Below are 22,499 nucleotides of genomic sequence, written 5' to 3'. Positions count from 1 at the left end.
ACCCCTCGCTCAATTGTCTTTCTTTTGTCTCCCACATGACCTGTGCGCCATTGGGTGCCGATGGGAGCGTGCGTGAGGTGGCCATTGTGCGCCCGAGATTCCAAGAACCAGCATGCATTGCGTTGATGTACCACTGTATGGACCGCTGTTCTGCGGCCATGTACCACTTGATGGACCCCAGGTTCTGGGGCAGGGCACCTCTGTTGGAAACCGGCCATAGTGGCCAGGGAATCTTGCTTGCGGACCTCGGTAAGGTGGCACCTATGCCAAACAGGTGGACCACCCTTAGTTGGCCCCTGAGGCCCTAAATAAAAATGGACACAAGTTGTGCTTTTTATTATGTCCAAATAGGCCGCATGAAGCCAGAAGACGTCGGGAAGAACATCGGCCCAGCAGAGAAAGAGAAGACCACCACCAGTTGTTTTGTTGTGTTTATTATGAACCATGGTGACCGCACCGGATGGTGCTTTTGGGTGCTTTGTGGTGTTTGGGTGCTTTTGGGTGCTTTGGTGGTATTGGTACTGGTGCATCGATGCAATGCGTGCTGTCTCCTCCCTCCCAACAGGAATTTCTTTCTCTTGTTCCCTAAAAAAAAAACAAAAAAAAAAAAAAACACAGGTCCTGGGTTGCGTTGTAAATAAGAAATCACGTCATTGTAAATAATGCTCCCCACCGTAAATGTATAGTTTGAGAATAATCCCGTAATTCGGTTAGCTGTGGGCTTGAGTCTGTTAGACAGGATGCAATGCAATAGGGGGACATACTTATTTGTGTTTTAAAATTGTCACACTCAGGGTCAGGTTAATTGTAGAGGGAATTACACCTACGTGCCACACTAAGTTAAAGTCTAGTAGGTCCGAGGACGGACCTGAAGAAAGGGGGGTGCAGTGTAACGATTTTGAGAAGTGTAACGGGTTTTGAGAAGTGTAACAATTTTGGAGAAGTGTAATGAATGTGAAAACGTTACAATGGAAACGTTACAATGTGAACGTTACAAACGTACGGTACCACCCTGTAATGTAAATAATGGTCGCAATCAGCGTCCTAGTTAATTGCATGAAATATACACGCAGGTCACGATATATCTTTTAAATAGTGTATTTCCTTATTTCCATGTAGGCTAAGTATGTGTTTTCCCACTAGATTGACTTTGCATTGTATCAAACAAAATAAGCGTAGGCCCTTCCAATTTCCCCAAAGCCTCCCTTCCAATTGTCTTCCGCATTTTGGCTGGTTTTCTTCAAACCACCATTGGCCACGAGGTAAGGCTGGGGAAGAAAGGCGTGTCTCCACCTCGTCGTAAGAGGGAAGGAGTGAACCAGCCCTAACAGCCAATCAACACCGCGGTGAGTGACCCGGTAGGCGTGCCCTCGGAGTCGGCGGCTTGATTTCGCTGGAGGTGATAAAAGCGACTGCAAGGGACTGCTTTAGCAGATGAAAGATGAGATGAGAGATCCAGATGAGAGATGAGCTGGAGAGGAGCAACGAGGCTGCACCAAAGAGAGGCGGTGAGATGCGAAACGCTCCAAGCCAAAGAGGAGAGGTACTCGGCAAGGAGACCGGCTTTGGAGAGACGCGCTGAAAGGAGGGAGACGGCCCCGCCCCAAGAAGAGGAGCAGGTGTGCCGAACCAGCGCGTGGCGTCTCCCGCAGTGGATACGCGACGGAGGGTTTCCCGCCAAAACCGCGAGGAATTGCGACCGGCGGCCTCCCGACCTTGCCTCCATCTCAAGCCTTAGTCCTTACCTGCCTGCATTATCCCCTGAGTAAGTGTGAACATCCTGTCCTGCTCGTTTGTCTTGGGGCTAAGTAAAAACGAATAGTGTAAGTTAAGGATTCGCTGTGTCACTGTTTCTTCCATCCTTTGCTTGTGTGTGTATAATAAATCTGTTCTTCCTCCGTATTCTTCTTCTTCTTTTTCATTCTCTTGCGATCGCTTTAGAGATTTCCCGATTGAATATCCGTGGGGCGATCTGGTCAACGTCGGGTGAAATCGGGTTTTAATCGGGGAGTAACTGTTCGGACGCGGTTAAATACACCACCGCTCGGTCAATATAACATCTAAAAGCCGCGTCTGTAACAATATATATATATATATATATATATATATATATATATATATATATATATATATATATATATATATATATATATATATACTGTATATATATATATAGATATATATAAATATATATAAATATATATAATTATATATGTGTATATAACTATATATATATATATATATATATATATATATATTATATATATATATATATATATATATATATATATATATATATATATATATATATACAGACTTGGCATTTAATATGGAATATTTTTTTTGTGGGGGTGAACTTACTTTTCAAGATGACTTAGAACCAAAAGTTCATTGGAATTATGTTGAAATTATTCTAGATTTTGTTAATATGTTCTTTAAAAGAAACAAAAACCACATTTGACATTTCGAAGAAAATAAATTGATCCTTGAAAGTGATGTAAACTGATATCGAACTCAATTCACGGACAGTACTTTGTTAAACTTCTGTACGTTTTCCAGAAGTATCTCTTTATTTTGCACATTAGCCAAATTTTTTTTCAACAAAAACAAAAGTTAAATCATGACTGGGATTACGGACAGTAAAATTACAGTTCAGTACTTCATGTAACCCCCACGAGCATTCAGGAGAGCTCGTACACGTCGAGGCATGGTGTTCACGAGATTAGCCAAGGTTTGGACAGGAATCGCTTGCCATGCAGTGACAATAGCCTGCTGCAATTCACGCACAGAGGTCGGCTGCGGGTCCAAGTTGTCGATTTGACGCGTTAATTCTGCCCACAAGTTCTCTATCGGCTTCATATCCGGGGACATGGCAGGCCACTCCATATGCTCTACACCACGGTCAGCAAGAAAGTGTTGGATCATGCGAGCACGATGAGGCCGTGCATTGTCATCTTGGAAGACAAAGTTTCCTCGAAAGGCTGCATGAGCAAATGGAAGCAATGTTTCTTCCAGAATGGCCCTGTACTTGAACTGGTTCAGGTTTCCATTCAGAACAACCAGGTCAGTTTTGCCCCCTGCATGAAAAGCAGCTCAAACGGTCACCCCACCATCTCCAGCTTGGACTCTTGGCACTATAAAATCTTCGTTGTGGGCTTCATGCACTTGTCTGCGCACTCGGACGTGGCCATCTTGACGATAGACCAGAAATCTAGACTCGTCACTGAAGGTCACGTGATTCCAGTGTCCTGGCTGCCATTGACGGTGCTCTCTGGCCCACTGCAATCGGCGCTGGCTGTGTTGTCTGGTCAGGCGTGACTCTCTCAGGGAACGCCTGGCACGATAGCCTGCTTGAACCAGTCGTTGGTTGAATAGCCTTCTGGATACAGGCACATTTGTCAGTTGCTGCCATTCAGCCCTAAGCCTATTAGCTGACTTGGTACGGCCATTGCAGACTAACCGGTGCAGCTGGCGATCATCTCTCCTTGTGGTTCTGCGTGGACGTCCTGGCCTCGGTATTGGAGTAGGGACACCCCTCTGAGCATTTCGTTTCAGGATCTTTGACACCTGACCATGAGTGATGCCACACTGCCGAGCAATAGCACGCTGTTTCATGCCAGAATTTCGTAAAGCCACCACTCCATGACAAACAGCATTGTCAAGTTGACGGACCATCTCCAGAGGAAGCGGCAATAACTTTTGTAGACGTGCAGCAGTTGTTTTCCACTAATACAGAACGCAACAACCCTTATATACCCGAATGTGAAGCCAATCGTCAAATGTACCTGTCCTTACATTTTGTCACGCCACCTGTGATATAATCCTGTTATTGACTTCTTGCTGCGAAAGACAATCAGTGACATGGTTCTTTCAACAAAGACATCACGGAAGGGTAAAAGAAACTCACCAGATTGATATACTGAGTTCAGAAAGTAAACCCAAGTCAAGAAAAAAAAAAAAATTCCATATTAAATGCCAAGTCTGTATAAATATATATATATATATATATATATATATATATATATATATATATATATATATATATATATATATATATATATATATATATATACACACACAACTGTGAGAAATAGTAGAAACTCCACAGTACGAGCAGGGCGTTTCATTTGCATTGAATAAATAATCGGGAGATTAAATCAGACGCCGACGTAGTTTCAGGACTTCGATCTTTAATTCGACAAGCTTTCGACCAACAAAGGTCTTCTTCTGAGTCGGCCCCTTCCGTTGAACTTGGTGCCGACTCAGAAGAAGACCTTTGTTGGTCGAAAGCTTATCGAATTAAAGATCGAAGTCCTGAAGCTACGCCCGCGTCTGATTTAATCTCCCGATTATATATATATATATATATATATATATATATATATATATATATATATACATACACACACACACGTAAATACACACACATATATACACACACATATATATACACACCAACACATATATATGTATATGGAAATAAAGAAAAGGCACAATCACGACTCTCACCGTATTTGGAGGAAACAACCAATCAACTCTCACCTCACCAATTATCTCCAGCTACGCCTTGGTCTTTTAATGAACCACTCTTCTCTTTTGTAGCCAATGAAAGCTGCAAAAAGCAACCAAAATAAGCTGAAGGTAAGGCTCTTGCCGTTTCAAACCCTACCTGGGTTCCTCCACTGCTGTACACATTTTCCCTCCCACCAATTGTCTGTAGCAACAGCAACCTGTTGTAACACGGTGGCATCATCATCACAATGGTGTTGCATGGTAGGTTGCATCATCCATCCGTGATGTCATTACGCTGCGCCACTATGCATATGCTGAGTGGCACACATTATGAAGTCTGCTGACACACATAATGAAGGAACGATTCTAATCTACTCCGGTTTTACCATTACCACCTAGGCCAAATCCGTAGGAATATCTTTTTTAAAATCTTAAATAACAAGAACCATGCCTTAAGGGAATATGTTCAAGGCTGCATTTTAAACATCAGTTTTAGACAAGTGTTTCAGCCTTAAGACTTTGCCAAGAGGCTAAAATCCACTTGAAATGCAGACTTGTGGCCCAGACTGATGGAGACAGCAACATAATGAATAACGGGTTCGGAAAAGAATAAATAAGGTGACGCTGAGAGGAGAAGAGTGAAAGGAAGAGGGACAGCAAGTTGACACAAACCAAATGCCTTTTAAATATGGAATAGCTGCGGAGCGGGTGGTTGGGCGGGCAAAGTCATGGTTCAGAAATATGCGGGAAGAGCAGAAAAAGAAATAAACAGACGAGATGGCAGGAGTGAGCCTGAGCTTCTGGTTTTTGTCAGATGAAGTCAGGAGCTGCCAATGGGTGAGAAAAGCAGCCATTATACAGTCCCTTCATGAAAAGGAAAGGAGAGAATGAGAAATAGACTTGATATTTATCACATCACACTATTGTTTCACCCATTTGAACAGATGTACCGAAGAGATGATAAGCATGTGTACACTCATTTCAAAGTCATTTGTAAGACAAAGACTCATTTCGTATCGAGAAGACTCGCACACTATGCGACCAACAACGTCATGTGCTTCTTCAATCACTTCAATCCAGATGGTGAAAGCGTATCACAGTTAAAACTGATGACGTCTCTGTGAGGGTCCCGCATGTCTGCTTAGGTAGACTAGATAGACAACGGGTTTTAACTACTGAAAATTGATAACATTTCACAATATGTATGATAAACAATATGCTGTTAAAATTTAAAATGCAAGACCTTCGTCAGATCAAAAACTTTTGCTGACAAGTAATGGAGTGTATGAGGTATACATACACTTGTCAGAGAATACTTGGCGATTTGAATCCGATTTGTTTGCACATTTTAACTCGTTCATGATATATAACCACGAGAAACACCCGCTTCCTAAGGGAGCGTAACACCCCTTAGCTCTAACCAGGGTAAGTACCAGTAAAGCAATTTGCACTATGCCACGTGTACAGTGAAAATTGCCAGTCAATTCCACAGCTGACTTGTAACACACTCACACCACTACCGGGTAGCACTATATGCTACACATTTACATAGAGAATTTGCATCTCCCCTTACCCCTCCCCCAGAACCCCATGAAGACCAATTTGATTTAATGCCCAAAACCTACCTGGGCAAACACCAAGTCTCATCTCATTCTGTCCAGCAGATTAGGAGTGCATACAGGTCAAAACACAACACAACATAACATAACAAATTACATAATATATACCTGGCGACACGGCCACATATTTTAAGTTACAAACTCCAAACTCGGAGTACAAACTCAGCTATGTGGGGAGAGGGCATAAATTCTTTATGTAAAAGTGTACCGTGTATCGCCACCTAGTGGTGGTGGCAGAGGTTATTACAATTCCCTTTTTTACCTGGACAACGCTGAGGATAAAGCACTCTTCACATGGGAAATTAATTTTGGCAAACAGAACGACTAATTGGTCCATCAGCAAAGCGACGAGAAGGCTCCGTAGGCTCCGCTAGTTATATATAGTATTATGTGTCGTGAAAGACCAGCAAAAACGAATATTTATACACAAATTTGATTTTTCAGTACAGGTTCAAGTAAGCTGGGAAAGACAGACAGGCGAGTCAAATATTCAATTGCTATTGTTATATAAACTCGGATACCAACATTCGTGGTTCCAACATTAATGGACCTGCTTCTACATCCGTGGTCCTGTGTCCTACGAATTCGTGTTTTTTTGCGCCCCCCCCCCCCCCAAAAAATTCCACGAGCTGCAAGCATTACCGGCTTCAACATTCCCGGCCCTACGCTTCGCATTTTCACGGCTTTTAGCAGCCACTTAAAAATATTTTAGCTGCGCTATAAGCGAGCTTCGCGGGACAGAGAGCTGCAATTCATACGGTAAACATAGCTTTGTGGGATATCCCGCCATTCACACGGTAAACATTGCTTCATGGAATATCCTGCCATTCACACTGTGAACAGCTTTGTGGGATATCCCACCATGCCATTCACACCGTGAACAGCTTTGTGGGATATCCCACCATTCACACGGTAAACAATGCTTCATGTAGATCCCACCAATCATATTATTAACATTGCTTCGCGGGATATTCCACCAGCTGCATAACACATCATCCCTCATGAGTTACTGGACAGAATGAAAACACTCCACCACATCTATTAGTGCAATTAGCTGTCTTCCTTTTCCCCACTGAAATAATGTCCCAACATTTGTGGATTTTCCCTCGACGTTCACAGATTTTTAAATGCCCAGAACCTTTCCCCCCTTTTTACATTGAAAAAACGCCCCATTACAATCCAATAAGGTCGGCTGGTCAGTAAAGTGTGGATTCTCCCATCCTTTACTATCGGTATGTTGATTTGTTTGAATCTCAGATGGCATGTGATAACTTATTAACAAAGCTCAAGACTCTGCATCCAGCGCTGAAGTTTACCAGAGATCTGGAATGTTCAAACACTACCATTTTTGGACGTGTTGGTCGAAAGATCCGTACGATGTGGTTTCACTACATCCATCTACCGGAAGCCTACCGTCACTGGGCAGTACATTCGTTGGGATTCCTACAGCTCCACGAGACACAGAATTGCCTTGAACAATATCCTTGTAAATAGAGCTCGGAGGATTTGCTCACCTGGTAATCTTCCTGCTGAAATGGACAAAATCATGAATATACTCGGTGACAATGGTTACCCGGAGTATATAATTAAGAGATATGTGCCAAAGTTTCTCAACACAACAAAGGATCACAAGATCGGTCCTGACAAATGTCTCGTCTATATCAGGATGCCATGGAAAGGACAATGGGTTTTAACGACTGAAAATTGATAACATTTAACAATATGTATGATAAACAATATGCTGTTAAAATTTCAATTGGAAGACCTTCGTCAGATCAAAAACTTTTGCGGGAAGAGCAGAAAGTCACGGTTCAGATGATTTGAAATTCCCAGAACCTATCCCCCTTTTTACATTGAAACAATGCCCCATTACAATGAGGCCGAACACATGTTCTTCAGTTGCAGCTGTGCATGTTATGGATCGTCATCCAGGAACAGAACAATATTGCGCGTATGTCTTCTAATTTACCAACATAGAGAAAACATCTAAGTAAAATGAAGTGTTATATAACATGTAATTGTTTTAATGGTTATGAGGGGATAAAAATGGCATTACATGTAATTAATTTTCCTGGATAAGATAAACTTGCTGACCTCATTGCTTTTAAAGTGACCATAGCCCAATGGTGACCATAGCCCTCCAGTGTTATCAAGAGCCCAGCTGTTACCATCAGTTCATTAAGCAATTAGGAGAGGTCAGCAAGTATTATTTAACATTGAAAAGACTCGGCCAGTTGTTTTTGCAAGCTGTTATATTAACCTGTAATAAACTTGCACCTGAGAGCACCTGAGTTTTGTACAAACCTGTGAACAACCAAAGACAATCGCTGTTATGATAGAATACCGATTGTTTAATCACCATCGGCTGCGGATATTAATGGTGGATGCATTACACAGGTGGTCGTTGACTAAAGGGTCGATGCACAAATAAAATAGAAGGCAATAACCAAAAGCGGTCGTTATGAGTAGATGGTTGCTCTGTGCAGGTGGTCGTTAGCACAGGTCACATTGTGTTATTCTCCACCTGGCAAAGTTTCTTTCCACCTTTCTGAAACTCAGATCCATCAAAGGCAGCTTTCTCCACAGCTCCACCTGCTGGCTTTAAGGAACAAGGCTTTCCTGAAATTCCTGTGACATCCGGTCATTGTCATGTGTGCGCATCTCTCCTTGACACCATGCAACAGCCTGATGGTCAACATCCAGCTTCTAGAACAGCTCTCACCTCATCGCCTTCTTCGGTTTCTTTGTTTGCAAATTTATTTATTTATTTTAAACAGTGATTGTACATTCGGAAAATGTCTCACCTGTCACTAGTAATGTTTCGTGAGGCCGAAGACTCGGAGTAACTAATCTGGCGATAAGTAACTCAGGACAAACAGTGAATCGAATTTCTTCTTGCAGCAGCCCCCCTCCTAGTACTCCACCACCAACATGGCGGTTTGCAAAGTCCACCTGTAGAGAAAGGCGTCAAAGGAAGATACTAACCGGCCTTTTAAAGGTCAATGCACCTGAGTTAAGACTCAAGCAGTCTCTAAAGTTTTAAAGGAAATGTAGTTTCAAGAAAGATCAATGTGGTGCGGAAATGGATCGGTGTGTGAGCGGTGCAGCGTACTGATGGCACGGGTAGTGTGTGCAGCGCAGGTAATGTGCTTATTGCAATAATATATAAATAGGTGGGTTTGAACATTCAAGTAATGACAATTACAAAATTAATCATTAAATGAAAAAAAAAGAAAAAAGGAACCAATGATACTCAAAGGAAGCAAATTCAAGGCATTATGTGTGAATGTTTCATCAAACTCTGTGCACTCCACCATTTCATGATTTCCCATTCGAAACACAGGCAATAAAAATCATAACACCCCAAAGGCATTTACTTTCTCTAACCTTTCATTAAACTCTTATTATTAGCTCACTCAGATATTCTTTCCCATATTTAATGCAAACCGTGTGACAGTATCACCCGACCTTCGATTTTCCTCCGATGCGAACAATCCAACCGAGCTCAAAGAACTACATGTATCATTCATTGTTTGTAAAATTAAAAAAGGAGGTTGGCCATAAACGCATCAGGCAAAAGAGTAATAACGAGAAATGAAACAGTACTTGCAGTAACCCAAGTCCATCATCCTCAATGCGACCTTGACAGGAGATGTAAAGGTCAGGAAGGATATCAGTAAGGCTGAGAAAGACAGGCAGGCACACACACACACACACAGGCGGTAAAAGAGATGAGCTTACTGGGCCAAAGCCGCTAAAGTAGATGTATTTGTAGAGGACCGCAATAAACAACTACTCAAAGCAGTGATGGGCAATGATATTTATGACAGACCAGTTGAGGACATCTGTGCTGGCCTTGGCAGCAATGTGTAAAACCTGTAACGACTTGTACAGAATACTCGGTCAATTACAGCCTAAAAGAGTACAGAAGTACACTTCACTCACAATGGAAAGGGATTAATTAGTGGAAAAGCTAAACCACCTTATCCAAATTACATTAGGATAAGGTAGTTTAGCCTATCCACTCATGAAAGAACTAGAACTCGGTAGAGCGCATACCTCCGCCAGGCTGAACAGTCTATGTTTTGTGTCCCACTGATAGACCGGATCTGGATTCGGACCTGAACCAAAATCTAATCGGCTTTTATTTGCCACCTAAGCAACTCATCCCCCAAGTTTAGTCATAACTCGTCCACAACTTTTTAAAATATCATGTTATATATCGCTTTTCACCCGATCTCTCAATAGTGAAGAATCACTGAAAAAATTAAATAATTCTCTGATCCGAATCCATATTCAGATCTTCACCAAAATCGAATCGAATCGATTCGTCCTCGTCACACACTCAATCTGTTCACCAAGTTTCGTCCAAATCAGTCCAAAACTTTTTGAGATATCCTACTATATACCGTATTTGGCCCTATCTCCCAATGGTGAAAAATCACTTTAAAAATTCTAGTAGCTGGATCCGGATCTTCACCAAAATCGAATAATTTCGTCCGTGTCACATATGCTACCTCTCTGCCAAATTTCGTCCGACTCCGTCAACAACTTTTTGAGATATCTTGTTCACAGACAGACAAACAGACAGGTGTGAAAACATAACCTCCATCCACCTCCAGTGGCGGAGGTAATAATTCTAATATTAAACCAAAGGCACTTTCAGGGGATTTCCACTAACTATTAAGGATACAAAAACCCTTATTATAAGAGGGCAAATACCTAGGGCACTTACCTGGTAAAATTTGGGCACGATAGTGAGCAAGTGCTTTGGCAAAAACGGTATTTTTTGTTTTTTGATGAATCAATTAATTGATTAATTACTTGATTACTATCAATTAATTAAGTACTTATTTATTTCCTTTCTCATATAGGCATTATCTCTGGCACCTTTTGAGCTAGGAAGCTGATATTTGGACACGACAATGACGAAGTGATTTGGCTGTAAAGGGCATTTTTGATTTATCGATTAATCAATCAATCGATTAATTATTCGATTAATGACCTCATTAATTATTTTTTTTAAGTTACAGATTTGGATTAAACGGTGGTGGTTTAGGTATTATATTAGCCAATTGATAAATAATTTAATTATTTTACAATTATCATTTCTTTATTTTTGCTATTAATGACATTTATTTTCTTTCAAATCTGGCCAATATCTCAGGTACCTTTTGTGCAAGAAAGCAAATATTTGGACATGATAGCGACCAAGTGATGTGGCTATAAATAATATTTTGGATTTATTGATTAATCAATTAAATATTTATTGATTAGTCAGAAAGAAAAGAAAAACCACCTTTGGAGGCCATTTTTCCCTGCAGAGCAGGGGTTGGCCTTTTTTTTGGGCACCGTGGTCCCCCATTTGAAGCAATGTTTTATGGCCGGATGCCCTTCCTGCCGCCAACCCTGTTAGTCGCCTCTTGCGACACACAGGGAATTACCAGTGAAATAGTACTCAATTTGCCGACCTCAGAAGGATGACAAGCTGAGTCAACCACCCTGGCGTTAATTCAGCGATCGACTGGGATTCAAACCCAGGATCCTAGGATCCCAAGCCAGCACCCTAACCATTAAGCCAACACCAGGCTTTTATTGATTAGTCAATTAAGCGATTAATTATTAAATTTTTGCTAAATTAATTGTTTCATTCATTTTCAAAAAGTTACAGCTTCAGAAGAAGCACTGGTGGTTTAGGTATGTTATTAGCCAATTGCTTAAGAAAATATTTTATGACCGTTATTTATTGATTTTAATTATGCAATTAATCAATCAATTATTGTACACCTCTCCTTCCCAATACAGTCTCCACAAGCTGCACGGCGGTATCGCCAGGCGCCTAAGGCACCCCGGCAATGCCGCGCCGGAGGATATTTATTTATTTGGCATGCGGGCGGTGTACTTTGAATGTTCTGTACTTGTTTATTAGCGCTGAGGAAGCGCCTCTAGCGAATGACTTCCAGCCAGTGTAACGCGAATTCCTGTCACAGGAATTCTGAGATCATATAAGTGTGACGTGGCAGTTCCTGATTGGTTAGTGTTGGGGAACCCCTTCTCGCTGCCGACGTGACGTAAATTTGCGCACGCGCACTGGTGAAGCGCGAGATTCGGCCCAAGGTTCTTATTATTATTATTATTATTATTTTTGTATACAAGATCGAGGCTCGAACCATGATCGAGGCTCGAAATTCCATGCCCGAACCTCAGCGCAATCCAAGAGGATTCACTTGTTATTTATTATTATTATTTGCAGTATTTATTATTACAGTAGTTTTTACCACATGGAAAATAGTCGATTTTTGGGGGGGGTTAGAAAAAAATTTCGCTCTGTAGTGCATAAGCCATTTTGATTGATGACATCAAACAAATCAGACTTTTTTTTTTTTTTTTTTGTATATTGAATCGAGGCTCGTGAAAGAGCTGACATTTACTTCACAAACAAATCAACCAGACAAACAAAATATATAAAAAGAGGGAGCGGAAGACAAGAGAAGGGGAAGCACACAAACACTTGAGAGCACACAACATTTAAGAGCAGGGAGATGTGTGGGAGGGAGAGGGCTTTGGGGGAGGAGGCGTGGGAAGGGGGGGGGGGGGGGGAGGGAGAAGTATAAAACACAAGGACACCAAGGACTTCCAGGACAGAAGTTGGTATTTCAGAAAAGTGGAATTGGGGTAAAATTAGCGGGGATAGAAAAGATCAAGGTTTTGGATGGGGGAAGATAAGAGATGGTGGTGAACAGCTGTTTTAAAGACCTGGAGGGTGGAGTGGGATTGAAGAGAGTGAGGGAGTTTGTTCCAGAGGCGGGAGAAAAGAGGAATGAAGGAGTGAAGGTGAGCAGAGAGTCTTGATTTTGGCAGTTTAACCATAAGAGGGTTGCAGGCAGATCTTGTGCGACCTGTAGGAATATTTGTGGGACAGAGCTCAGAGAGAGCTGGGGGGTGGGGGGGGGGGGGGGGCAAGGCCAGAGAGGAGTCGGTAGAAGACAGAAAGACCACCAACCTGCCTGCGGTGAGTGAGTGAGAGGCCCTTGGAGTTAGCTTCATCACGGGAGATTCCAATGATTCTGAATGCTTTGGTTTCAACAGCGTGAAGACGAGCTAGGTGTGAGGCAGGAGCACCAGCCCAGAGGGGAGAGCAGGATTCCATTGAGCTGCGGATGAAAGCCTTGTATGTGGTGAGGAGCTCAGGTGTGCCAAGGAAGGACTTCGCACGACGGAGGATGCCCAGTCGGCGACTGGCTTTGGAGGCCAGATTTGAAATGTGGATTTCCCAGGAAAGATCATGGCAGATAGTGAGACCCATAAGCTTGAGTGACAGAACTTCTTGGAGAGGATTATTCAGAAAGTGGATGGGAGGGTTGTCCAGTCGGTCTTTTCAGAGAGATATCGTAAGTGTGAGATTTGTCAGGATTGAAAGACATGTTCCACTTGTTTGCCCAGTCTGTGATTTTGTGCAGGTCTGCAGAGAGTGAGGAGGCTGCAGACTGCCGATCTGAGGGATGAAGAATGGAGCGACAGAGAGTAGAGTCATCAGCAAAGAGATAGAGAGGATTTTCAAGAGAGTCAGAGAGATCATTGATGAAGACCAGAAAAAGCACAGGGCCCAGAACACTGCCTTGGGGAACTCCAGCCTGAACAAGAAGAGGAGATGAGAGAAACCCATTCAGGGCCACACGTTGACTGCGACTAGAGAGGAAGTCCTCCAGCCATGCATGGAGATTTCCATGGATACCAAAAGAGGAGAGTTTGGTGAGCAGAGCGGGGTGCCAGACCGTATCGAAGGCACGTGATATGTCAAGGGAGACAGCTCTAATTTCCTGTTTGGCAATGAGGACCTCCATCCATTGTTGAGAAAGCAGAAGCAGCATGTCCAGAGTAGAGTGACCAGGTCTGAAACCAAATTGATGATCAGAGATCAAGCCATTGGAGAAGAGGAAAGATTTCATATCTGAAGCAATGATGGATTCCATGACTTTGCTGATAATTGGGAGAAGGCTGATTGGTCTGTAGTTGCTGGGATCTGTTTTTGCACCTTTTTTGTGCAAAGCGGTGATGTCGGCAGATTTCCAAGCAGATGGCAGATGACCTTGAGCAAAAGAGAGGGTGAAGAGAACAGAGAGAGGTAGTGAAAGAGCGGAAGAACAGGATTTTAGGATCCGTGGGCTGATGCCGTCAGGTCCAGTTGCAGAATCAGTCGAGGGTTGACAGAAACTTTTCCACCTTGTCAGGAGGAAAGGACACAGAGTCCAGGAGCAGCTCGGTACGACTGGGTACGGTGGGTACAGAGAGGGATGGGTTTGGGACACATTTAGAGGCAAACACAGAGTTGAGGCATTCAGCTTTTTCACGTGCGGAGTCAGCCGTGTGGCCGTTTGAGGTGAGGGAGGGGATGGAGGGGGAACAAACACCAGAAACAGATTTGACCAGACGCCACCAGGATTTGGAAGAGGGTGACAGATAAGAGAGTTCTGTCCTGAGAACGGAGAGATATTGTTTCCTGGCTCTCCTGAGGGTGGACACACACTTGTTTCGGGCTTTGTGAAAGGAAATGAGATTTCCTTCCGTTGTATTTGCTTTCCAGGAGACGAAAGCAAGTTGTTTCTGGGCAATAGCCTCACCACAAGATTCCGTGTACCATGGACGGGAGGAAGGGTATGACAACTGAAGACGAGATGGGATAAATCTGTGCATGAGAGAGAGCAATTTGCTTTGGAAGAATTCCCAGGATGAGTTGATGTCAGAGGCGGTAGAGATGGGAGACCAGTCCAGATGATTGATGGCTGCTTGAAGACCATGCCAGTTGGCCTGAGTGAAATGCCAGACTCGTCGACGCTGAGGAGGCTCTCTGAGAATGGTCAGAGAGATGTCCACTTTAACAAGCACATGATCAGATGAGCCGATTGGAGCAGAAGAAGAGCAGCAGACATTTTCAGGGAAGTTAGTCATAACCAAGTCCAGAAGAGAAGATGCTCCGTTGACTGAGATCCGGGTCGGGAAATTGACAGATTGTGTCAGTCCCAGTGAGTCACAGAAGTCCTTGCTGAAGAGCCATGGCTGATGAGAGAGGTACCCACACCCAGCCAACTGGCATGGGGACAATTGATATCATCAGATTGAATCAAACAATTCCGGAAGTGGTCGAAGTTGGTGGTAAGTCTTCTTCTTCCTGAACGTCATCAAACTTAACTCAGAAACGTGATCAACGGCACATTCAGCAGCATATATTTATTCAACGAAAAGGTAAAATGACGATTTGACATTTGTGATGGATTCTGATATGGATGTAATTGCTTTGCCATTATATTTGCCCTCATATCAAATATGTTAATGTTTCTTTTTCGCCTGAGCAACGCCAGGTACTCCAGCTATAAACACTTACGTATACAATTTACTCAGGGTACGAATACAAATACAACTTTGTGTGTGTGTGTGTGTGTGTGTGTGTGTGTGTGGGGGGGGGGGGGGGGGGGGGTAACATAGGCTATGTGGCCATGGCTTCAAGCAGGGGTGTGGGGGACTGGGGGAGGGGCGTACATTCTCTATGTAAATGTGTACCGTGTAGCACCACCTGATGTTGGTGGCAAAGGGTATTACAATTTCCTTTTTTACCTGGACAATACTGAGGTTGAAGCACTCTTCCCACGGGTAAATTTTTCCTTCCTCCCTCCCCCACCAACCCCCCAAAACGTACATGGAGTATATCTTTCCCCTCTCTCTCCCCCCACCCTCCCCCATCCATTCTCCCCACTCCCTTCCTCTCCCCCCTCCCCCCCCCCCCAACGCTGGGTACTTCAGCTAGTTGAATATAAATGTACAAAGATGCACTTTTAAAAACTAATTGAAAGGGTTTTCAATGGAAAAAACATTTTGACTTAGTTTCCAACAACAGCACACTTTTTTGGGACACATTGATGTTGTAGGAGAATGGAACCTACTGTATAATAAAAAAAAGAAAAAAAAAAAGGAAATAAAAAAATGGAATTTTCCCCAATGAAATTCCCCAATGGAACCTACTGTATGTACTTTGAATCTCAGATATCAATCTGATGAGTTTTCTTTACCCTTCGGTGATGTCTGTTGAAAGAACCATGTCACTGAATGTCTTTCGCAGCAAGAAGTCAATAACAGGATTATATCACAGGTGGCGTGACAAAATGTAAGGACAGGTACATTTGACGATTGGCTTCACAATCGGGTATACAAGGGTTGTTGCGTTCTGTATTAGTGGAAAACAACTGCTGCACGTCTACAAAAGTTATTGCCGCTTCCTCTGGAGATGGTCCGTCAACTTGACAATGCTGTTTGTCATGGAGTGGTGGCTTTCCGAAATTCTGGCATGAAACAGCATGCTATTGCTCGGCAGTATGGCATCACTCAAGGTCAAGTGTCAAAGATCCTGAAACGAAATGCTCAGAGGGGTGTCCCTACTCCAATACCGAGGCCAGGACATCCACGTAGAACCACAAGGAGAGATGATCGCCAGCTGCACCGGTTAGTCTGCAATGGCCGTACCAAGTCAGCTAATTGCCGTAGGGCTGAGTGGCATCAACTGACAAATGTGCCTGTATCCAGAAGGCTAGTCAACCAACGACTGGTTCAAGCAGGCTATCGTGCCAGGGGTCCCCTGAGAAAGCCACGCCTGACCAGACAACACAGCCAGCGCCGATTGCAGTGGGCCAGAGAGCACAGGCAATGGCAGCCAGGACACTGGAATCACGTGACCTTCAGTGACGAGTCTAGATTTCTGGTCTATCGTCAAGATGGCCGCGTCCGAGTGCGCAGACAAGTGCATGAAGCCCACAACGAAGATTGTATAGTGCCAAGAGTCCAAGCTGGAGGTGGTGGGGTGACCGTTTGGGCTGCTTTTCATGCAGGGGGCAAAACTGACCTGGTTGTTCTGAATGGAAACCTGAACCAGTTCAAGTACAGGGTCATTCTGGAAGAAACATTGCTTCCATTTGCTCGTGCAGCCTTTCGAGGAAACCTTGTCTTCCAAGATGACAATGCACGGCCTCATCGTGCTCGCATGATCCAACACTTTCTTGCTGAACGTGCTGTAGAGCATATGGAGTGGCCTGCCATGTCCCCGGATATAAATCCGATAGAGAACTTGTGGGCAGAATTAACGCATCAAATCGACAACTTGGACCAGCAGCCGACCTCTGTGCGTGAATTGCAGCAGACTATTGTCACTGCCTGGCAAGTGATTCCTGTCCAAACCTTGGCAAATCTCGTGAACAGCATGCCTCAAGGTGTACGTGCTCTCCTGAATGCTCGTGGGGGTTACACGAAGTACTGAACTGTAATTTTACTGTCCGTAATCCCAGTCATAATTTAGCTTTTGTTTTTGTTGAATTTTTTTTTGGCTAATGTGCAAAATAAAGAGATACTTCTGGAAAACGTACAGAAGTTTAACACAGTACTGTCCGTGAATTGAGTTCGATATCAGTTAACATCACTTTCAAGGATCAATTTATTTGCTTCGAACGGTCTGGCACCCCGCTATGCTCACCAAACTCTCCTCCTTTGGTATCCATGGAAATCTCCACGCATGGCTGCGTGTGGCCCTGAAGTCAACGTGTGGCCCTGAATGGGTTTCTCTCATCTCCTCTTCCTGTTCAGGCTGGAGTTCCCCAAGGCAGTGTTCTGGGTCCTGTGCTTTTTCTGGTCTTCATCAATGATCTCTCTGACTCTCTTGAAAATCCTCTCTATCTCTTTGCTGATGACTCCACTCTCTGCCACTCCATTCCTCATCCCTCAGATCGGCAGTCTGCAGCCTCCTCACTCTCTGCAGACCTGGACAAAATCACAGACTGGGCAAACAAGTGAAACATGTCTTTCAATCCGGACAAATCTCACACTCTTACGATGTCTCTCCGAAAAGACCGACTGGACAACCCTCCCATCTACTTTCTGAATAATCCTCTCCAAGAAGTTCTGTCACTCAAGCTTTTGGGTCTCACTATCTGCCATGATCTTTCCTGGGAAAACCACATTTCCAAGCTGGCCTCGAAAGCCAGTCACAGACTGGTCATCCTCCGTCGTGCGAAGTCCTTCCTTGGCACACCTGAGCTCCTCACCACATACAAGGCTTTCATCCGCAGCTCAATGGAATACTGCTCTCCCCTCCGGGCTGGTGCTCCTGCCTCACACCTAGCTCATCTTCACGATGTTGAAACCAAAGCGTTCAGAATCATTGGAATCTCCCGCGATGACGCTATCTCCGAGGGCCTTTCACTTACTCGCCGCAGGCAGGTTGGTGGTCTTTCTGTCTTCTACCGACTCCTCTCCGGCCTTGCTCCCCCAGCTCTCTCTGGGCTCTGTCCCCCAAATATTCCTGCAGGTCACACAAGATCTGCCTGCAACCCTCTTATGGTTAAACTGCCAAAATCAAGACTCTCTGCTCACCTTCACTCCTCTTTTCTCCCACCTCTGGAACAAACTCCCTCACTCTCTTCAATCCCACTCCTCCCTCCAGGTCTTTAAAACGGCTGTTCACCACCATCTCTTATCTTCCCCAATCCAAAACCTTGATCTTTTCTACCCCCGCTAATTTCACCCCAAATCCACTTTTTTGAGGTGACTTTTGTCTTCTTTCCTGGAAGTCCTTGGTGTCCTTGCGTTTTATACCTATCCTGCCTCCCCCCAGGCCCTCTCCCTCCCACACATCTCCCGATGTCCCTGCTCTCAAATGTTGTTTGCGTGCTTCCTCCCCTTCTCTCCCCATCTTGTCGACCACTCCCCTTTTTATATACTTTGTTTGCTTGTTTGTTTGATTTGTTTGTTTGATAAACGTTAGCTCTTTCACGAGCCTCGACTCTGTATACAAAAAGAAAAAAGAAAAAAAAAGTCAAATGTGGTTTTTGTTTATTTTAAAGGTGACATTAACAAAATCTAGAATAATTTCAACATAATTCCAATGAACTTTTGGTTCTAAGTACTATTGTCAACAGGTTGACGGTAGTTTTAAACTCCTCTCACCGCTCCCTGAGCCCACTTAGTCCTCCAGGCGACAGAAGTAATATTCATGAACGATTCACATGACTGCTCGTGGCATTATTTAACCAGGCCGAGTTTTTAATGATATATTCAATGGCGCTCAGTATTATTGCATATATTCGTCAGAGGCAGTATTAAGTAGTGATTAGCAGATTACCAAAACCCTGCATTTTCATAGGATCAAGGGTTTGGATCTGAAATTAGCAAAGGGATCTGACTAACATCTGTCTTCCAAGGGCTGCACAGACAACCAGTTATTCCATTCAGAGGGAATCGTTAAACCGACAATTCTATCTTCAGTCATGCTAACAGATCTCACAGGATTTCATACCATTCCCTCTCCAGTCTCATCCATAACTCACTGTGCAATTTGTCTTTCTGTCCAACATTTCAGATTCCAAGGGAAGAATGAAAGGGATCGTGGTTTGTCCACACAAGTACAAATTCGTGGTTCATTGGGGGGTTTGTCATGACATGAGAAAATGTTTTAAGAATCATCTTCAACCCGACTCAGCTGCATGGAAGTTTCTCTAAATGTCACAATGAGGCACAATATGTGGTTCTACACTTGACTTGTTCATCGGTGATTAAAAATCATTGAAAATGGGAGAATAAACTTAAACAGAGATGAACATCACAAACAAAACCCAGAAATACACATGAAAGCAAAATAGATGATTGCACAATTACTGTGGTGCTTTTTAACCCTTTGAGTACGGATGACGTCCAGTGCCGCAACCCACGAAAAAGTTTTGTGTACAGATGACGCTACTAAACGTCATCGACCATTCCTATAAATAGATCGTCAGTACGTGGTTGCATTCCCGTACCAAAATGCCAAATTAATCCCGTACCGGGGGTATTTTTTATCCCCCAAAAAATCCAGTACTCAAAGGGTTAAAAGAAACTGCAGGAAAGATGCAGGCAGCAACTCCTCTCCCCTCCCCCCACTCGATATTTGTGGATTTAGTACTATAAGGAGGGCAGCAAGAGCAGAAAAAAAAACAAAAAAAACCACCTTTAGAGGCCATTTTTCCCCGCAAAGTGGGGGTGGCCTTTTTCGGGCACCGTGGTTGTTGTTGTTTTTGTTGGTCCCCTTTTTGAAGCAATGTTTTACGACCGGATGCCCTTCCTGCCGCCAACCCTGTTTGTCGCTTTTTACGACACACAGGGAATTACCAGTGAATTACCAGGTACTCAAATAGCCGACCTCGGAAGGATGACAGGCTGAGTCAACCCCCCTGGCGTTAATTCAGCGATCGACCGGGATTCGAACCCAGGATCCTAGGATCCTAAGCTGGCACCCTAGCCGCTAAGCCAACACCAGGCTATAGCAAGAGCAAATCCTTCTGATGGAGCATTTCGAAGAGTACAACTTACCGAATATACATCTCGATTAAACTTCAAAAACCTACAAGTGTGTCATCATCATGGGTGCCGCCTTCTTGCCACTTCATTTTATCTGCTGTCTCTTCAGTTCCTGGATGTTTCGCCTCTCTGCTGGGTGCCACATTTGTGGGCTGGACCATTTTCATTCCCTGGTACTGATATCCTTAAAAAGACCTCTCCTGGCAGACTTTATTGCACACTCCTGAGCATTTTGATTCGATATTATTTTCTTGTATTATGTGTGTTTTTGTTAAATACAGTATCGGATCGCAAGTGTGCTTTAGTTATTTATTTCTCTGCCTGTTTTTGTGTCTGTCTAGCTTTTGTCCCAGGGTTCTCCATTTTCATCGCCTGTATCTTCTTATAGTAATCTGTTATTCTGTAAAACCACGATTCATGTGGGGACACGCCACAGCAGAGTTTGCACGTGAGAAACCTTTTGGCGTGGCTTTCATGGTAAATCTCTGGGCGAGGTTAAAATTGGTTAGGGTCTCTTTCAGAGACCGGCGAAATTAACAATTCCAACAGGGCGCCCGGCAGATTATTTCTCTTTGTGCAATTTTCTCAATTTTCCAGGAGTATGAAGGACTTGGACAAGTTTTCCAGGACTTTCCAGTAATGGAAAACGTTTTTTCCTTTTTCCAGGGATTTCAAGGAGTTTCAAGGACTGTGCGAAGCCTGCTTGTGGGTTGTCAAGTATTGGATTTGAACTTTGACCCCATCATCATAATAATTCAGTGTTGCGATGTGAACACCAAAAATTGTTTTTTTAATGCTGAATATTATAAAGGCTGCGAAGAATTTGTGCCATATTGGAAAAATGAGTCAGGACACAAATGTCCATAAAAACCTGCAATTTATGTCAAAGGCCCAATAGATGAATAGACGAAAGGAACCTCATCTATAACATCACCATTAATCCAACACAACCATAACTGGAACGACACTCTTCGACATCACGATGTCGGCCAATATGCATCCGCCCACATTATTACATCATTATAATACTTGTACCAAGTTTGATTTAAATCCACTCAGCTGTTCTCAAGTTATCGCAATTTTACCTTGCGTGACCAATGACCTTCGACCTCGTGAACCCAAAATTTAACCTGTTAATGTTGACATCATTATACATACCTGTACCAGGTTTTAATTTAAATCCCTTCACCTGTTCACAAGTTATCACATTTTTACCTGACATGACCTCTTACCTTTGGCTTTTGACCCTGGGACCCCAACATCGAATCAGTTAATCTTTACATCAATATACATACCTGTACCAAGTTTGACTTACATAACTTCAGCAGTTCTCAAGTTATACACCTATTACCTTTAACGTCTTGACCCCAAATTCTAATCAGTTAACCTTTACATCATTATAATACCTGTACCAAGTTTGAATTAGATCACTTCAGCCGTTCTCAAGTTAAAGACCTATTACAGACTTTGACTTTGAGCCCAAAGTATAATCAGGTAATCTTTACATCATTATACATAACTGTACCAAGTTTGAATTAGATAACTTCAGTTGATCTCAAGTTATAGACCCATAACAGACTTTCACCTTTGACCTCTTGCCCCCAAATTCTAATCAGTTAATCTTTACATCATCATACATACCTGCACCAAGTTTGACTTAGATCACTTTAGTCATTCTCAAGTTATAGAATATAGAACTATACCAGACTTTGACCTTTGACCCCAAAGTATAATCAGTTAATCTTTACATCATTATACATATAACTGTACCAAGTTTGAATTAGATCACTTCAGTCATTCTCAAGTTACAGACCTATTACAAACTTTGACTTTGACCCCAAAGTATAATCAGTTAACCTTTACAGGTTAACTGTAAAGATCGGTGGAGTGTTGCAGTGATGGTTGTCCTTCTGTAAGTTTCTCCCATCTCCACACAGGATCTCTGGAGCTCAGCCAGAGTGACCATCGGGTTCTTGGTCACCTCTCTTACCAAGGCCC

The 22,499-nt window shown here is 43.3% G+C and overlaps 1 protein-coding gene across 4 annotated transcripts in view; it reads right to left on the bottom strand.

The window, feature by feature from the left end:
• The window catches only part of PARG (poly(ADP-ribose) glycohydrolase), a 164,055-nt gene that overhangs the window by 40,082 nt on the left and 101,474 nt on the right, over window positions 1–22,499 (bottom strand). For all 4 annotated transcript variants that reach the window (XM_078771997.1, XM_078772000.1, XM_078771998.1 and 1 more), the window contains 2 exons: window positions 9,738–9,813; window positions 8,936–9,083 (listed from right to left, as the gene is read on the bottom strand). In XM_078771997.1, coding sequence (XP_078628123.1) covers window positions 8,936–9,083; window positions 9,738–9,813 — 224 coding nt within the window. The remainder of the gene's footprint in view (window positions 1–8,935; window positions 9,084–9,737; window positions 9,814–22,499) is intronic.

Source organism: Myxine glutinosa, chromosome 2 (genome assembly GCF_964187855.1).
Source record: "Myxine glutinosa chromosome 2, kmMyxGlut1.1, whole genome shotgun sequence".
Taxonomy (NCBI): domain Eukaryota; kingdom Metazoa; phylum Chordata; class Myxini; order Myxiniformes; family Myxinidae; genus Myxine; species Myxine glutinosa.
This window is presented reverse-complemented; position numbering and strand designations above follow the sequence as displayed.